The following is a 17370-nucleotide window of genomic DNA, read 5'->3' on the forward strand; positions in this document are numbered from 1 at the left end:
AAAGAGTGACGAGGGTGAGGACAGGCCTTGAAGGAGAGTGGTTGAGTCGAACGGAGTCGAGTGAAGAGAAGAGGGAGAAGAGCGGGAGCGGGAGGGCACGCGTTCTTGAGCGGCCGGCGAGGGCTGTTTGTTTGTTTCTGCACGCCCGGAAAGCCTGCCAACCTTTGCGGCTCTGCGAGCCTGGCCGCAGACGCGCGCGTCCGAAAGCGCGCTTTTGCCCGGCGAAACCTCGATCCTGCTGGAATGCTGCCGTTGAACGCGCTGAGACGCCCAATTTCCGCCCGCGAAAATGAGGGGAGTTGCATGATCTTCTACGATCGAGCCCAACTCTGCGGTGATAGGCTCAGGGCCGCACGCGCTTGCGCGTGCCAGCCGGTGCTCCGAAAGAAACCCGGTGAAGAAGACCGAACCGCGAGCTGCACAGCACCACGACAAGCCTCGAGCGGTGATTCGGAACGACCCTTGACGAGTCCAGCAAGACGTGCAGCCGAGGCGGCCGCGCGCAGTCCTGGAAGCAGACAACAAAGCAACAAATAACGCGTCGTCAAACGACAAGCACGAGGAGAGGATGTCGGCAACAGCTGGCAAGCGCAGCTTCTGCATGCAGCACGGGTTTGCGTGCATGCAGAGGAGATCAGCACGGTCACGCCGTGATCGGCGGGGTTGAAGACGAAGAAGTCGGATCGCGCGCGCGCGCTGTTGTGCATGCATGCCAACGCGTGCCGACGAGGCAGCAAGCGGCCCGGACGCACCCACGGCGGACTGCGTTCCGCTCGTTGCCGCTGTGCGCACAGGTCGAGCGCTGCGGACGAGCATGCTGCCCCGAGGTAGCCACAAACCTTCTCAAGCATGCATCGCGCAACTGCTCCTCGCGACCCTCCGCAACAGTGCCAGGCGCATGCACCTGCGTCGTGCCTCCCTGCGCACAGTCTCCGTCCCATCTCGCGCGTTGACAACCTGCTCTGCTCGCTCGACTGCGGCTGTGCTGCTCGACACGCCCTCATCACTGCGCCCATACTCGACGCGTCGTCGTCTCGTCCGCGTCCCTCGACGGCGCTGTGACCGCGTCGGCGACTCGCGCTGTGTCGCCAGCAACACCTGCGCAATGTCCCATGGGCTTGTGCGCGCCGTGAAGCGTAGACGAGGCTGTGCGACGATCTGAAGACGGAACGCTCGTTCGGGCGGACGTCGTCGCAGGGCCGCGAGCAGCCGCACGTTGTGCCACAGCAGTGCTGTGGTGGACGAGGGCGACGCTCTGAGCGGCGGCTGGTCGAGGTGACTACCACGCTGACGGATGAGGCGGTGCACCGACGAGGCGGCGGCTGGGAAGGGGCGCGGATTGCGCGCAGCACCGCGGATGCAACGAAGCCAGACCATCTGAGCTAACGAGCGTGCGGCTGACAGCAGAGAAAGAGAGTGTGCCAGAAGAAAGGCGCTCGACAACAAAGGCCGCTTCATGCCCAAGAGGCCTGAGCGATGACGAGCTCGCGCGCCTCGAGAGATGTTGAAAGAAGCGCAAGCTGCAATACTCAGTTTGAGCCATATCTACACGATGCCTCCGTCCTTGACATGAAGCTCAATGCCCCGTTCGCCCAGCAGTCTTCGCCGATTGACATTCCACCCATCGTCTTCAGCCCCGCTGACGGGCTCATCCTCGCCCGACCCCGATACATACAGCTGCGTGAGCGCGGGCATCTTGCCGCGCCCGAGCTCGTCGACGATGCTCCTCGCCGTGCTCCAAACCTCGCTCCGCGCGACCTTGAGCGTCGTCAGCGCGTCGAACCGCGGCAGCTCAAGCGACGCCGCGCCCTCGGCCGCTGCGACCGCCTTGGTGTCCGACAAGTCGAGCGTCGCGAGTCGAGCCGCGCGGTCCGAGCCGAAGAGGGCGAGGTGCGCCTGGGTTAGGCGCGCCCCCTCCATGGCGAGCGTGACGAGATACGGGAAGCGAATGGGGGTGGCGGCGTCGAGGCGCACGAGCTCGTCAAGGATGCGCGTCGCGAGTGCGCCCGATGCAAGGAGCGAGAGCGTGGCGAGGATCGGCAGGCTGCCCAGAATGTCGGGCAGGGGAAAAGCGGGCGGAATCCACCAGTTGCGCACTCGCAGGTGGGACAACGTCCCGCTCGAGTGTGCGAGGAGTCCCAAATTGACGTTGGGAGTCGTGCGTCCCAGGTCGGCATACTCGAGCGCGGGCATATGCGACGGGTCAAGTACCCGTGCATGAGAGAAGCCCTCCGCGCAAAGCCCGCCATTCTGGTCCGATGAGTACGAGGCGCCTTAGTTGCGTGAGCACCTTCGAGCCGGTCTCGACGGTCGGAGGGGGCAGGAAGTCTGGGGGGATCGAGAGTAGGCTGGCGGGCGGCGGGGGGATGCGCCAGATGCCGCGGTCGGCACGCGCCATGTCCTGGATGTACTGGTTGGCTCGGATTTCAAGCTCTTCGAGGGCCGTGAAAGTCTCGCCAAAGTGTTGAAGGCTGAAATTGACGCGAAGGTGCGAAGGCGTGAAGAAGGTAAGAGGAGCCGCTCGGCTCCGGCTTGGCGCTGCGCGCGTCCTGGTGCGGTTGCGCAGTGCTCGTCGAGCCTGCCGAGAGGCTGTCTCGCGGCTTCGCGGCGGCCCTCTCCGCCCAGAACCGCGCCTTGTCCTGCGCTCGCGCGCCGTCCATCTCGCCATCAAGGTGCAGCGATGCCCAAAGCGCCGAGTTTTCCGAGGCGAGAGCGCGCCAGGCTCGGCAGACGTGCGAGACGGCGACTACAGGGTTGATGCGCCGACGAGAGTGGACCGGGTCGGAGTCGGCGAGCCTGTACGGAGCTGCGTCGGCATCGTGCGCGAGACGGGCGTGGTCGAAGATGTGCAGGACAATCTCGTTCGGCACCCGGGCGAACGGGCAGTCCTGTGCGTCAAGGAGCAGAAGAGGTCAGCCTCGGGCGTGGTGAGGGGGTGTGGGGAAGGAGACGCAAACGCACGGGAGGACCCGCAGGGGTAGTCGCTGTCGCTGCCATGTTCGCAAGAGACTGCGTGTGCCGTGGGGTGCTCTCGAGCGCGTAAGTGTGTGAGCGGGGAGAAGCCAACGTTGCTCCCGAGGTTGACCTTGGCTCGTCCGCTTCCTCGACGCTCGCTCGGCTCTGATCGTGTCCACTCTTGCATCAGCAGTGAGTACAAGCATGTTCTCGCCTCTCGCCGAAGCAGCAAAATCCCTCGACGTCGTGGTCCCGTTCCCCATTTCCATCGCACCATCTTCGCTCTCCTCGACTCAGAGCGCGAGGCATTGCTCCAGACGAGCTTGGGAATCCCCACTGTGAACTGTGAGCTGACTCATGCCACTGCGTGCTGGTCTCGTCCCCCATCAATCTCCTGCAGCCATGGTGTGCGTCCTTCGCTTTCACGCTTCTTTCTTGCAGCCCCTCGCGCTGCTCGCGCCCTCTGTCCCTGACAACGACTGACCCCATCCATCATCCAAAACAGTCTCTCACCTCCCACCGACCCGAACCACCCGAACGACCACGCTCTCATCGAGCACAACAACGACCCGACGCACCCGGCCTTCCTCATTCCCGAGCTGTGCCGCGGGTTCTACACCCTCGGCTGGGTCACGGGCACGGGCGGCGGCATCTCGATCCGCAAAGAGTGCGTTGTGGTCACTCACGAGAGCGAAGGAGGGGGCCGACGCGCTTGCTGACGGCACGTGCGATTGCTCGATTGCAGTGAGCACGTCTACCTCGCGCCGTCTGGCGTGCAGAAGGAGAAGATTCAGCCGCAAGACATCTTTGTCCTCACGCTCAAGGTGCGCCTTGCCCAGGCGCTCCTTGCTCGCCTAGCATGGAAGTAGAGCTGACGGACGTCGTCGGCAGGAGCGCGATTTCCTGCGGTGGCCGGTGCACAAGCCCTTGAAGCAGAGCGCATGCACGCCGCTATTCTACAACGCGTACGACTTACGGGGAGCGGGCGCATGCATCCACGTGAGTCCACCCTCGCAAGCCCACATCCCGTCTCCTGCGTCCAGCCGTTTTGTCGCTCGTCGCAACCACTCGCTTTTCAGGGCGCTTCTTCGACTTCTCTTGGCTTGCAGTATGTCCCGAACGCAAGCTGAGTGATGTACCTCGTCTCCCTCCCGCAGACCCACTCGCAGCACGCCGTCATGGCCACGCTCCTCTGGCCCGGATCCGAGTTCCGCATCTCGCACCAGGAGATGATCAAGGGCATGCGGCAGGGCGGCATGGGCTCGGCCATGAGCTACCTCGACACGCTCGTGATCCCCATCATCGAGAACACGCCGGACGAGGAGGACCTGAGGGAGGGTCTTGAGGAGGTGCGTCTCGGATATGGCTTCCGCCGCTTGCCTGCTTGACGGGAGGGAGGGCGCTCGTGTACAGTCATGTGCGTGCTGACTATGCTCTCCTTGTCCCTCAAAGGCTATGCGCAAGTACCCGGACGCGGTGCGTTGATTGCCCAGCTCCTGTCGCCGTGCACTGCCCCTTTCCGGCGTCATTCAGCTGACTCAGGTGCATGTTCACAACACACAGCCTGCTGTGCTTGTGCGTCGTCACGGGACGTACAGCTGGGGGCCGGATGCCGAGCGAGCAAAGGGTGCGATTCGCGACTCTCTCCCCTCCCGAGGACAGTGCCCTGCCTCCGCGCTCCGGCTGTGCTTGTGCGTGGCTTCAACAGCAAGACACTGACGTTGGTGGGTTCTCTCGTAACGCAGGCCAGGCAGAGTGCCTCGACTACCTGCTCGAGATCGGGGTCAAGATGAAGCTCGCCGGGATGGAGACGGTCGGCCTGCAGCAGTAGCTCTGCGCGCCGCTCAACGCCATCGACTAGACGACATCCACGTGCGCGACAGGGAGAGGCAGGAAAGACTTGCTTTGCTAGGCCCGATGGACGCGATGCCCAAGCGCACTCGTGCTCGGCGGCTTCGATTCGCTGGGCGATCTGCGATGGGGCATCGGAAATAGTCTTGAGCGAAAGCCCAGCGCTGGTGAGAGGGTGTGTCCTGCTGTCAGGGTGAGCTTTTGGTAGGCAGTTTGGCACTGTGTCGCGAGAAAGCGAGACAAGTCGAAGCGGTGCGGGCGCGAGGCTGCGCGGCGGAGTCGGTGTTGGTGCTCGCCTGCAACGCGCTCTCCGCTGCAGTTCGGGGCCGGTGCAGCTGCCAGGAGTGTGCACGAGCACCGCACCGCTCTGCCCTCGGCCCTTGACCGACGCTCGTTGGCCCGCTCCCTCGCTCTCGCCGCCTCGACGAGCGGACGGAGCATCACCGCCGCGTGCGCCGCTCGCCCTCGCCTCCGAGGACTCGCGTGTGCGCGTGCCAGAGCGTGACCGCGCCTGTACGCCTGCCTACGCCCAGGTCCGGCGCCTCCTCGCGCCCATGTCCGCCCCCGATCCCGCTCATCGTCCGCCGCGAGGTCCCGCGCCTGCGTCGGCTCTCCACCCGGCCCAGGGCCAGCGCCCGTCCCGCGAGAGGCCCCAGTACGTCCACGCAGCCTCGAGCCAGTCGAGCCTCGCGTCGCACAAGGGCCGCCCGCCGCCCCCGCCCGCTGGCGCCTTCTCCGAGTACGAACCGCCCGCGCGTCCGCACCTCGCGCACGGCGACTCGAGCGGCTATGGCTCGTCCCACAAGGTCCAGTTCGCGCACGTAGAGCCCGCCGACTCGCTCTACGACGCCGCGTCTCAGGCCAACGTCCCCCTCGTCGGCTACTCGTCCTCTCTCGCCGTCCCCGGCTCGTCCTCGGCCGGCCTCCCGCCAGGCGCAGCCGCCGTCCCTGGCATGTCGACCGTCGCAGGCTCGTCCGGCGCCGACTTCCGCCGCAAGCGCTCGCTCGTGCGCCCCGACCGCGAGCGCGTCGACGAGAATCACCGCCTGTACAACTACCGCCAGCACGCCGCCGCGATGGAAGCCGAGGGCAGGGGCACGGCCGCCGTCTCGCGCACGGGGCACTACGCCCAGGCCGGCCTGCCCATACCTGTCGGCCCGGCCGAGGTCAGCGGCGCGGCAGCCGCCGCTGCTCAGCATCACCTCGTCCCGCCCGGGACGGGAGCGGGCGGGGCGACGGGCCTCCGCCGCGGCAAGAGCATCCTTGCGCGCGAGGAGGGCATGGCCAATGAGACGGGCCTCAACCTGTTCAAGCGCGGCGGGACGCTGCGGCGGCCGGCGGGCGGTGCAGGGGGAGGTGGCAAGCTCGGGCGCAAGGGCGGACACGCGCATGCGGGCGGCGCGTACGAACGCGCGCAGAGGGCCAAGCAGCAGAAGCAGCCGACGAGCGCGTGGATGATCTACTGCCGCATCATCACGGCGTGCATCCCTGCGCCGCTCCTTTCGTGCTTCGGTGCGTTCCTCTTCGGCTCGGGCGGGCGGACGCGCCGTGATTTCTGCGTTGTTTTGCTCACCAGGACTCGACGCTCGCAGGTCTGAAGACGAAGGACCGGCAAAGCGCCTGGCGCGAGAAGGTGGGGCTGCTGAGCGTCATCATGCTCTGCATGGCCTTTGTCGGTTTCCTCACGTTCGGCTTCACACAAGCCGTCTGCGGCACACCCGCGCTACGCTATCGGGCCGGCAACATCGACACGGGCTCGATGATCTTCCACGGCTACAACTACGACATGGACGGGTTCCGGCACCCGGCCGCGGCGGGCATCAGCGAGGGCTCGAACCCGCTGTACGACATCTTCAACGCGGCGGGCAAAGACGGCTCGTTCCTGTTCCAGAAGGTCAACCAAAAGTGCCTCGGCATCATCACGCCCGCGAGCGGGTCGGGCATCCCGCACAACGGCGACGAGATGGGGTGGTACTTCCCGTGCAACATGTACGACCAGTGGGGCACGAGCGTGCGCAACCTCACCGACTACGCCGAGGGCACGCTTTGCCACACGCAGGACGATGCGCGCGTCCAGTTCAGCCAGCTCGACGCGCTCGGGCAGGTCTACTTCGAGTGGGACGATCTCAAGAACGACACGCGCAACCTTGCCGTCTACGATGGGTGCGTTGTCTGCGAGAGCCGCGCTTCGGAATCGTCATGAGGCTGACCTGTCGGTTGCGGCGCCGCAGATCCGTCCTCGACTTCTCGCTGCTCAACTGGCTCGACATCTCGCAGGTCCAGTACCCGGCCATCTTCGACCAGCTGCGCTCGGGCACCAACGACTCGTTCACCGGCCGCGACATCACGGCGCTCATGGTCAATTCGGGACAGCGCGATGTCGCCGAGTGCCTCGTCGACACGATCCGCGTCGGCTTCATCGACTCGGTCACGTTCGGCTGCGTCGCCTCCGACGTCGTCCTCTACGTCTCGCTCGTCGTCATCATCGGCGTCGTCGTGTCGCGCTTCTTCATGGCCGTCCTCTTCGGGTGGTTCCTTTCGTGGAAGATCGGCCGCTTCCCACAGGAGACGTACGAGCAGCGCCGCGCCCGCGCCGCCGAGATCGAGGCCTGGACGGACGACATCTACCGCCCGGCACCCGCGCGGTACCGCCCGAGCGTCCCGAAGAATCAGACGCAGGGCGGCGGCAACAAGCTGCAGAAGAAGTCGGTCCTCCCGACGACGAGCCGCTATTCGAAGAACGACCTCTTGAAGGCCTCGAGTCCCGCCGCGGGCGACGGCTCGCTCTCACGCAAGGGCATGATCGGCACCGGCATGCGCAACTCGCCGCCGGGCTCGCCCGGCACGCCGCGCGCGTCGCGCAGCTCGACGTCGCTCCCGATGTCGTCCTTCACGCTCGACGGCCTCGCGCGCGGCTCGGCCGCGTCTGACGGCGCGATGGGCGCGTGCCCGTTCCCGCTCGGCGACGTCGTCCCGCAGCCGCCGGCCGACTACGAGCCGTTCAACTACCCGCTCGCACACACGATGCTGCTCGTCACGGCCTACTCCGAGTCGGTCGAGGGCCTGCGCACGACGCTCGACTCGCTGTCGACGACCGACTATCCCAACTCGCACAAGGTGCTCCTCGTCATCGCCGACGGCATGGTCAAGGGCTCGGGCAACAACCTCACGACGCCCGAGATTGTCCTCAGCATGATGAAGGAGTTCGTCATCGCGCCCGCAGACGTCGAGCCGTACTCGTACGTCGCCATCGCCGACGGGCACAAGCGGCACAACATGGCTAAGGTGTACGCGGGCTTCTACGACTACGACGACAACACGGTCGAGCGGTCGAAGCAGCAGCGCGTGCCCATGCTCCTCGTCGCCAAGGTCGGCAACCCCGCCGAGCAGCACGACGCCAAGCCGGGCAACCGCGGCAAGCGCGACTCGCAGATCGTCCTCATGACGTTCCTGCAGAAGGTCATGTTTGACGAGCGCATGACGACGTTCGAGTACGAGTTCTTCAACTCGCTCTGGCGCGCGACGGGCGTCTCGCCCGACCGCTTCGAGCTCGTCCTCATGGTCGACGCCGATACCAAGGTCTTCCCCGACTCGGTCAGCCGCATGGTTGCGTGCATGGTGCACGACCCGGAGATCATGGGCTTGTGCGGCGAGACCAAGATCGCCAACAAGTCCGACTCGTGGGTCACGATGATTCAGGTCTTCGAGTGCGTTTCCTCCTCCTCGTCTCTCGTCCGGCACTTCCTGACGCAGAGCTCGTCTAGATACTACGTCTCGCATCACCTCACCAAGGCGTTCGAGTCGATGTTCGGCGGCGTCACCTGTCTGCCTGGGTGTTTCTCCATGTACCGCATTAAGGCGCCCAAGGGCGGCGATGGCTACTGGGTCCCGATCCTCGCCAACCCCGACATCGTTCAGCACTACTCGGAGAACGTCGTCGACACGCTGCACAAGAAGAACCTGCTGCTCCTCGGCGAGGACCGGTACCTCACGACTCTCATGCTCCGCACGTTCCCGCGCCGCAAGATGATGTTCTGCCCGCAAGCCGTGTGCAAGACCATCGTGCCCGACACATTCTCGGTCCTTCTGTCGCAGCGCCGCCGCTGGATCAACTCGACTGTGCACAACCTGTTCGAGCTGATTCAGGTGCCCGACCTCTGCGGTGTCTTCTGCTTCAGCATGCGCTTCGTCAGTACGTTGCGCCCTTCCTGATCCCTTGCCGCGTGCACTCTGCGTCGGCTTTCGCCCGCCGAGGCGGACGGTGCATCCTCGAATAGCCGACTAACTCGCCTTTGGCTCGCAGTCTTCATGGAGCTGGCCGGCACGCTCGTCCTCCCCGCCGCCATCGCCTTCACGCTCTACCTCATTGTCGTCGCCATCATCCCGGGCACCGTCAAGCCCGTCGTCTCGCTCGTCCTCCTCGCCCTCATCCTCGGTATTCCCGCCATCCTCATCGTCATCACCTCCCGCCGCGTCGCCTACCTCGGCTGGATGCTCATCTATCTCATCTCGCTCCCGATCTGGAACTTTGTGCTGCCGGCGTATGCGTGAGTACCGCTCGAAAGGCCCTTGATCCTAACGACTAGTCCGCTGATTCTTATGCGCTCTGTTGCAGGTACTTGCACATGGACGACGTGCGTCATAGACCCACTTGACACGTATGCTCGAGCATCACACTGACACGGTGCTTCTCCCGCAGTTCACATGGGGCCAGACGCGCAAGATCGAGGGCGAAACAGGCGGTGGCGCCGATCACTCGGCGAAGGAGGGCGTCTTTGACTCGTCGCACATCGCCATGAAGCGTTGGGCCGACTGGGAGCGCGACCGGCGCTACCGCTCGGCGACGCAGTCGCGCGACTCAATGTACGGGATCGACCATGCGCAGTACGGCTTCGGCAGGCAGGGTTCGCCGCAACGCCCGCCGAGCAACCGCATGTCGATTCAGTCGAGCACCGACACGTCGACGGCGCTGTCCGAGTCGGCCGACGCTCATCGCGGACCCCGTCTTCCCGCCGAGCTCTCCCTCCCTGCTCCGCTTGCGCCGCACGCTGGCGTCTCGCCCTCGGGCTCAGACGTGAGCTTCGACCGTGGCGCTGTCGGCACTGCATCGCTGCCGAGCGCTGCAGTTGGGTCCCGCGCCGCGCCGCCACGCGCCGCCCACGACTATCCGACCATGCAGGAGGCCGGTTACGACAGCGACGAGGTCGACCGCCCGATCCTCGAGCAGCACAGCCCGCCCATCCCTGCGCACGCGCAGTTCTACTCGACTGAGCCCGAACAGCTCTCTGCACCTGTCACCGCCGCGTCGTCGCAGGTCTCGTCCCCCATCTCGCCTCTTCCCGCCTCTGCTTCCGCCTCGTTCGCTTCCAACAACCCCTTCGCGAACCCGTCGTCGGCTGACGCTCCGCGCCGCGGGGTCTCGCTTTCGGATATGGGTCCCGTCCCGTCTTCGGGCGGACAAGGCGTCCGCGTCGTCCAGCGGCACTCGCGCCGCCAAAGCCGCCCGCTCACACAGCAATCAACGTCGGCGCAGTCGTCCTCGGGGCCGAGCGACTCGTTCTACAGCGGATCGGCCAGCGGCCATTCGACGTCGAGCGGGGGCGGGCATCTTCCGCCTGGCGCCGCGCCTCCGAGGCACAGCTACAACGGCGGTGGCGCCGCATGATCCTTCCAACAGACACTGTTCTTCCCTCTCTCTGCACGAGTCGCCTTTTTCCGCACGACCATTCCTTTTCGCATCACTCGCGCAAGTCCGATATCTCCCCTTGCGCTGTCGCTAATGTCTCCCACGACTCTCCGTCCCGCTCTTTCTGCGCCCTTGTTACGTCTTGTAGTCATCTCTGCTCGTTTACAGGTCGTTCTTTTGATGCACAAGGACACTTCTGACCTTTCGGAACCTGCGCGTGGCGAGCCCGGGGGGAGAGGAGGCGAAGCCGAAGTCGCGCGAGCTGCCAAGATGAGCGGTACCTGGGCAGTACCTGTCTGCACGTGACGATAGACTTTGGACACGCGAGCTCGGTGGCGCGAAGTCGACCGCAAGCAGACTCAACCGCGTGCTTCCTTTCGTGCACATCGGACCTTCTACCATTTCCATTTCCTCCTCGTGCTTCGCCGGACCGGGCGAGCGCCTCTGCAGGTCGATGCACTTGAACCGGGCTCGATGCAAGCTGCCTGCCAGCCCGCTCATCGCCTCCTCGCGCTCTACACCGCCTGCCTGCGCCTCCCAGACCGCCGAATGCACTCCGCCGCGCTGGAGCACTCGGATCGACGTACATGGCACTTCCGGGCTTGCTTGAAAGGGCTCAGAGCCTGTCTCCGCCTTGCGCGCGCTCGTCGCCGAATCGCCCTGGACGCAACTGGCCTCACGCTTTGCCGAATATCACCCTGCTGCAACGAGCTGCTGCGGTCATTCAGGAACAACGACTGTTTGGCTGGCTACTGGAATCGATAGGCGTGATCTGGACGGCTCTCGCTGGCTGTCGAAGCGAGTCGAGACGGTGGTGGCCTTCCCAATCGTCGCCTGGAAGGCGACACTTCTCCAGCTGGAGGGCTCAATGCTGTACCTTCGCAGTGCTTGACATGCAGTGTGCCATCTATGACTGCTGGCTGTTCACGGACCCACTTCTCAGCTTCCCGGCGGGCCCCGTTCTTTTCGACGGCACCTCGCAGCGCACCGTGCACTCCGGATGCAGTCCTTCGCAGCAACGGCTCGGTGACGTCTCCTGAGAACACAAAGCTTGACGACGACGATTCGGGCGGCATCCAGGCACCTCCTTTGACGGAGGATGGTGTCGGCTCTTCCTCAGGGGGTCATCTCACCTTTCCCTTGCTGATGCTCCTTCCCTGCATTCCAGACTCCCGCTCGTAGGCCCTACCTACTACTTTGGTGCTGTGGGGAGTCACGCTGCGAGCTTTTAGGGTGGTCTTGTGAGTTGAGCCCTCCCCCTCCTCATCGTCTCACCTTTCAGGCTCTATCGCGGGCGCTATTGGTGCTGACGCTTTCCGCCTTCGTCCGCAGCTAGAGAATGACTGCGTGAGCCGGGACGGCAGCAGTGGGGCGGCGGATCGGTGCTGTGCAGACCGGTGCGTGCCCTGCTTCCGCTTCTACCGCGAAGCAAAAGCTAAGCCCCAACCGCGGTTCGAACGCGGGACCCTTTCTTTGCATCGCCAAGCGACATACAAGAGAAAAATCATAAACCACTAGACTATTGGGGCTTTGTTTGCCCGGAGCCACGTTCTGGGACGGTCCAACAGCGCACCGCAACAGTGGCGGAGTAGACCTCTGTCGCCAAAGCGCAGTCGGCGTCTCACCGTCTCGACATGCTCCAGAGCGTGAGAGCCAGTCTGACCGGGTCACAGAGGCGCACACAGGCTCCACGCTGAAGATGTCCGGCGGGTCTCCAGGCGCATATAGCCTCGAAACAACTCGAGCCGATGAGAACCTGAACACGGCGGCGACAGCACGGGAGCACGCGAGCGCGTCACAGCAGCATGCAACAGCCGAGATATTAGCCCGTAGCACTACGAAAGCTGATCCAGCGGGAGCGGCGAGATGTCAAGGTCGTCAACCTCGGACGAGTTGAGCGAACCGAGGTCGGCTCTCGGCAACTGGCCAGCACTGCGCCAGCTGTCGAAGAGCGGGCGAGCGCGTAAGAGCAGAACTCGCGCTCTTAGGATGCCCCCACCACAGGCCAGCACGCCGCTCAACGCCCGCGCGACGCCGTCGCCGTTCGATCGCAACCACGACCTTCCACACCTCCGCAACGGCAAGGGCCGGCAGTACGACCAGAGCAACACGAGCAGCCTCAGCCACGAGCAGGTCGAGGGCCTCCGCCGGCAGTCGAACCTAAGCACCCTCTCGCTCTCGCCGCGACGGCCGTCGTTCGCGCCGTCCGCCGCAGCGCGCACACGGCGCACTACGCCGCTGCCCTTCAGTACAGGAGCAGATGCAGACGAGAGCAGCTTCCTCGGCCAGTCGGTCGACGAGGGTGCGCCCTGGACCATGGTCGACCGCATGCGCAACTGGCGGAACGATGCCATGACCCAGCACCTGTACGACTCGGCCAAGTTCTGGGGCGGCAAGGTCCTCGGCATGACCGGTGCGTACCCGCTGCCGAGGTACGACGCAGTCGTACAGAAGGAGCTGACGTCGGCACTCTCGCAGGCAACGCGGACGATGCATTCTGGCTCGCCCAGATCCACTTTCTCACGCACCAGTTCGCGCAAGCCGAGCGCATCCTCACCTCGCCCCACCCTCCTTCGGCCGCGTCGACATCGACCGCCGCGCCTGTCCGCCTTACCGACATGAGCCTCGCGTGCCGGTACCTCGCGGCGCAGTGCCAGGTCCGCCTTGGAAAGTGGGACGAGGCGCTTGACATGGTCGGCAGACGAGGAGGCCTCGGGCAGGACTTTGGTGACGGCAAGAGCGATGGCGGGATCAAGGTACGTGCGAGACGAGCCCGCTATCTGACCGTCCGCTGATCCTCGCTGCCTGCGCTGCAACAGCTCACGGCTTCGGCAGCACACTTGCGGGGCCTGATCCACCTGCACATGAAGGCGAACGAGCTTGCCAAGGAGGCGTTTATGGAGGCGCTCTCGCGCGACGTCAAGTGCTTCGAGAGTTTCGAGATGCTTGTCGGTGGCGAGATGATGTCGAGCGAGGAAGGTGCGCGTGCGACGAACTCGAGTGGGTCACGATGCTCACTTGCGGTGCTCGCAGAGTGGGATTTCATCCAGGGCTTGCCATACCACGCACAAACGGAGGAAGACGCCGAATTTATCCGCATGATGTACACAGTTCGCCTCAAGAAGGTGCGGTGACCCAACTCGATCAACGACGAGCGTATGCTTACCGTCACGACTCGCGCAGCTCTCGCACAGCAACGACATGACGATTGCACGACAACGGCTGTCGGACGAGTACGGCCTCGGCGATGACCCCGACGTCTTGTGCAGTCGAGCGGACGAGCTTCATAGCTCGATGCGCTACGCCGAGTGCTACAAGATTACCAGCCAGTGCGTGATGTGCTGACCTCTCTCGCCGCCGACTGCTAAGCTCGCACTCACTCGCAGCATCCTTGCCCGACACCCTTCGCACCGCCCGACTCTCCCCCTCCATCTCTCCTGCATGCACCACCTTCCAAACTTGCGGTCACGACTGTTCCTCTTCGCGCATGACCTCGTCGAAAACGAGCCGGACGACGCCATCAGCTGGTACGCTGTCGGGCTGTGGTACTTTGCCGGCAAGCGGTGGGAGGAGTCGCGGCGATTCTTCGGGTGCGCTGCACGGTTTTGTGCGGAACGGCGAGAGAATCAGCGACTAACAATGCACGTCTGCAGCAAATCTGTTCTCATCGACCCTCGCTTTGGCCCTGCATGGCTCGCCTACGCGCACTCTTTCGCTTACGAGGGCGAGCACGACCAGGCGATCACGGCCTACTCGACGGCGCAGCGTCACCTGCCCGGGTCGCACCTCCCGATGCTCTTCATCGGCATGCAGCACCTCGGGCTCGCGAACGTCGCGCTTGCGGAAGAATACCTCCTCGCCGCCAAGGAAGTCTGCAAGGACGACCCGCTCGTGCTCAACGAGCTCGGCGTAGTCGCGCTGCATAACCAGCAGTGGGTCCCGGCAGGCCTGACTGGGGAGTCTTCCTTCCACTCACAAGTCCTTCTCGAGCAGGTTCGACATAGCTGTGCAGTACTTCCGCGAGACGCTCGGGCTCGCGAGGCACGCACAAAGCTCGCCTGCCTCGTGGGTGTCGACACAGCTCAACCTCGCACACGCCTATCGCAAGCTCAAGTAGGTCGTCCACCGCGCCTGTTTCGCCTACTGTGCGCTAATGCTTCTCCGCCCGCAGGCAATACGACAAGGCCTATCCTGCCTTCCGGCGCGTGGTCGAGCTCGACTCGCGCTGTGCAGCCGGGTACAGCGGGTTGGGCATTGTCGAGCACATGCGCGGCAACTTTCAGGATGCGATCGCGCGCTACCACGAGGTGCGATTCATCTCTGACACTGTCACGGCGCATCCTTGACCCACGTCGTGCGCACGCAGGCCCTGTCCATCTCGCCCGGCGACCCGATCACGTGCGACCTGCTCAAGCTCGCGCTCGACGAAGTTTCTGCGCACACGGCGCGCAACGCGCACCCGTTCCCGGGTCTCCCGCCGCGCGTCCTCCAGAGCCTCGACGAGCAGGTCGCCGCGCTCGACGCCGAGATCCTCGCGGGCTTCGAACCCGAGCCGCTCGAGGGCGAGAGGAGCGCGGCGATGGACGCGTCGGCGGTTGAGGAGGGAATGAGCAGGAGCGAGGACATGGTCGAGATGTCGTTCGAAGGCGACGAGGACGAGGACGATGGAGACGAGGGAGAGGGCGAGACGATGGACATGACGGGAGAGTAGACGGGGAGGGCCATGTGGTTCGCGACGGGGAGGGCCACCTGGTTCGCATAGACACCGTTTCACCGCGCTCAGAGTCGTGCTGGACCGAGGTACGCGCGGCGTGAGAAGAAGAGTAGATTGCAGCATGGTGAATGCTTTCAGAGCAGTTTGAAGGCCCTTCACCGAATGCGGTATGATCTGCTCTCTCGCTTTGCTGTCACATACTCGTCACTAGTGACACACTGCACAACAACGCCCCGCGAGTGTCCATACACCCTCGTCGACGCATCCTGACTACTCCTGCCGGACGAACGTCGCATCGATCTGCCGCACCTGCGGCATCTCGAGCTGGACCTTGCGTCGATACGCCGTCCCCATCTCTTTCTGCAGCGGGTTCCCCTCGAGGTACACGGTCGAGAGGTTCGGGTGCGACGACGCGGGCAGGGAGGGGAGGGTCGTGAGGAGGTTGTCGTTCGCCTGTGCGCGCGGGAAGAGCGCTCGTATCAGAGACGGGAGGGTGATTTGAGAAGGGCAAAGAAGGGGACGAACCCAGAATTCTTCGAGCTCGCTGAGGGGTGCGAGTTCCTCGGCGGGTGCGTCGGTGATCTTGTTGTGCCCGACATCGAGAGTCGTCAGGTTGACCTGTTCGCATCGACACCAGATTCGTCAGCACCGCGAGCCTGTGCCTGGCCGACCAAGCGAGAGCAACGCGAGGTCACGCACGAGATTCCGCAGGCCCTCGATCTTGGTCAGGCCGTTGTGCGAGAGGTACAGTTCCTCGAGCGCCGTGAGCGAATCGAGCCCCTCGATCTTGGTCAGTCGGTTGCCTGTATGCCGATGCGGGCTCAGCGCCTGCTGCCTCGTGTGTCTGGCAGAGCCAAGGGGGAAGGACGCACTCTGGATGCTGAGCGTGCGCAAGCCGGTCAGGCCGTCAAGATTCTCAATCTTGGTGATCTTGTTTTTGCCGAGGAAGAGCGAGCGCAAGTTGGACGAGATGGGGAGGTTCTCGATGGTCTGTGCGCGCGCAGAACGGCGTAAGTGAGGTCAGCAGGCGGGTCGCTTGAACTCGCCTAGCCGCGGACGACCCGACGTACGCGAATGCGGTTCCCGCCGTACTCGAGGTAGGTCAGGCTGGTGCGGTCCTTGACACCCTCGATCTGAGTCAGCTTATTCTGGATGAGGTAGAGGTGTGTAAGGCGAGGATAGGCGTAGGCGGACGAGGGAGAGGCGTCGTTGAAGGCGGCGACCGAGCGAAGAAGGTTGAACGAGAGGTCGAGGGATCTGCGCGGCTGCTGTGAGCGCTCTGTACAGCATGTGAAAGAGATGAAAGAGGCGCACTCGAGCGAGTCGAGCCCTTCGAGCCCCTTGATGCTCTTGAGGCTATTATCGTACAGGTCGAGTTCCTCGAGCTCCTTCAGATCTCGCAGTGGCCACACCGGCTCCTCCTTCTCTGCTCGCTGCTGCTCGTGGTACGGGAAGTCGGCCTCCTTTTTCGCTGCATCATCGTCGTCGTGCGGGTCCTCGTCGACCGCATCTCGTGCTGTCACATCAGCAGATTCGGTTGCAGTCTCGGTCAAAGTATGTCCAGCGGCGGGAGGCGGAAGAGGGTGGTAGAAGAGCGTCGAGAGAAGGTTCTGGCGGAGCGAGATGCGCTGCAGAGAAACGCCGAGGTCAGTGCCCGCCACATTAATGTTTGCCCTACCTCGTCGACCCAGACGAGAGCTAGCCCACTTGGACTTTGCGGAAGCGCTCGACGCCGAGCCCGCGGAGGGTGCGCAAGCGAAGGTGGGTGAGTTCGAGGTCAAGGGCATCGTCGTCGAGGTCGGCGAGAATCTCCTCGTTTTCTGCGAGGGCCTCGCCCTCGATGACCTGGTCCCCTGCTGGCGCTCCTCCCGCGCTTCCCGACTCATTCCCGCCGAGGGGCGGACCCATGACGAGCTTGGCGGTGCGCTGGTCGCGGCGCTTGTCGTCCTCGAACTCGCGCTCGAGCTTGAGGTTGGCAAAGGGCTCTGCGGTGCCACCCTCAGAGACATTACCGCCGTCCGACTCGCTGTCCTGTGCGTTGTCGGGCGAGGGTGCGTCACGGACGGGCGGAGTTGCTGATGAAGTCGAGGGAGCGGAAGGAGGGCCATCGAGGCCGTGCGGGAGCGAGAGATCGCGTGGCTCGAGAGGTGCGCTCATTTTGGCA

At 64.4% G+C, this 17370-nt stretch overlaps 5 protein-coding genes across 5 annotated transcripts; 3 read left to right on the forward strand and 2 right to left on the reverse strand.

Annotated features, from left to right (window-relative positions):
• Nucleotides 1-1545: 1545 nt before the first annotated feature.
• JCM10292_006638 (F-box protein) lies at nucleotides 1546-2997 on the reverse strand (the record flags this gene model as incomplete). Its single annotated transcript, XM_076650263.1, has 4 exons — nucleotides 1546-2229; nucleotides 2291-2471; nucleotides 2629-2888; nucleotides 2962-2997. 4 exons carry the CDS (start codon nucleotides 2995-2997, stop codon nucleotides 1546-1548), a joined length of 1161 nt encoding a protein of 386 aa, XP_076504223.1.
• Nucleotides 2998-3357: 360 nt separating this feature from the next.
• Nucleotides 3358-4786, forward strand: MDE1 (methylthioribulose 1-phosphate dehydratase MDE1; the record flags this gene model as incomplete). The annotated part of the gene is made up of 8 exons (XM_076650264.1): nucleotides 3358-3362; nucleotides 3461-3622; nucleotides 3701-3779; nucleotides 3847-3954; nucleotides 4113-4304; nucleotides 4408-4431; nucleotides 4519-4582; nucleotides 4701-4786. The coding sequence occupies 8 exons, from the start codon at nucleotides 3358-3360 to the stop codon at nucleotides 4784-4786; spliced, it is 720 nt and encodes a 239-aa protein (XP_076504224.1).
• Nucleotides 4787-5360: 574 nt separating this feature from the next.
• JCM10292_006640 (uncharacterized protein) lies at nucleotides 5361-10471 on the forward strand (the record flags this gene model as incomplete). Its single annotated transcript, XM_076650265.1, has 7 exons — nucleotides 5361-6318; nucleotides 6399-6969; nucleotides 7038-8513; nucleotides 8571-8998; nucleotides 9110-9353; nucleotides 9422-9440; nucleotides 9506-10471. The coding sequence occupies 7 exons, from the start codon at nucleotides 5361-5363 to the stop codon at nucleotides 10469-10471; spliced, it is 4662 nt and encodes a 1553-aa protein (XP_076504225.1).
• A 2010-nt stretch (nucleotides 10472-12481) lies between these two features.
• Nucleotides 12482-15203, forward strand: CDC16 (anaphase promoting complex subunit CDC16; the record flags this gene model as incomplete). Its single annotated transcript, XM_076650266.1, has 10 exons — nucleotides 12482-12905; nucleotides 12971-13248; nucleotides 13312-13471; nucleotides 13526-13602; nucleotides 13676-13821; nucleotides 13879-14082; nucleotides 14146-14424; nucleotides 14486-14605; nucleotides 14664-14799; nucleotides 14859-15203. The coding sequence occupies 10 exons, from the start codon at nucleotides 12482-12484 to the stop codon at nucleotides 15201-15203; spliced, it is 2169 nt and encodes a 722-aa protein (XP_076504226.1).
• A 273-nt stretch (nucleotides 15204-15476) lies between these two features.
• Nucleotides 15477-17363, reverse strand: JCM10292_006642 (leucine-rich repeat domain-containing protein; the record flags this gene model as incomplete). The annotated part of the gene is made up of 7 exons (XM_076650267.1): nucleotides 15477-15659; nucleotides 15732-15824; nucleotides 15906-16009; nucleotides 16079-16196; nucleotides 16277-16463; nucleotides 16521-16834; nucleotides 16914-17363. 7 exons carry the CDS (start codon nucleotides 17361-17363, stop codon nucleotides 15477-15479), a joined length of 1449 nt encoding a protein of 482 aa, XP_076504227.1.
• Nucleotides 17364-17370: the final 7 nt, after the last annotated feature.

This window comes from Rhodotorula paludigena, assembly GCF_050403205.1.
Source record: "Rhodotorula paludigena JCM10292 DNA, Rt_paludigena_JCM10292v1_ctg33, whole genome shotgun sequence".
Lineage (NCBI taxonomy): Eukaryota > Fungi > Basidiomycota > Microbotryomycetes > Sporidiobolales > Sporidiobolaceae > Rhodotorula > Rhodotorula paludigena.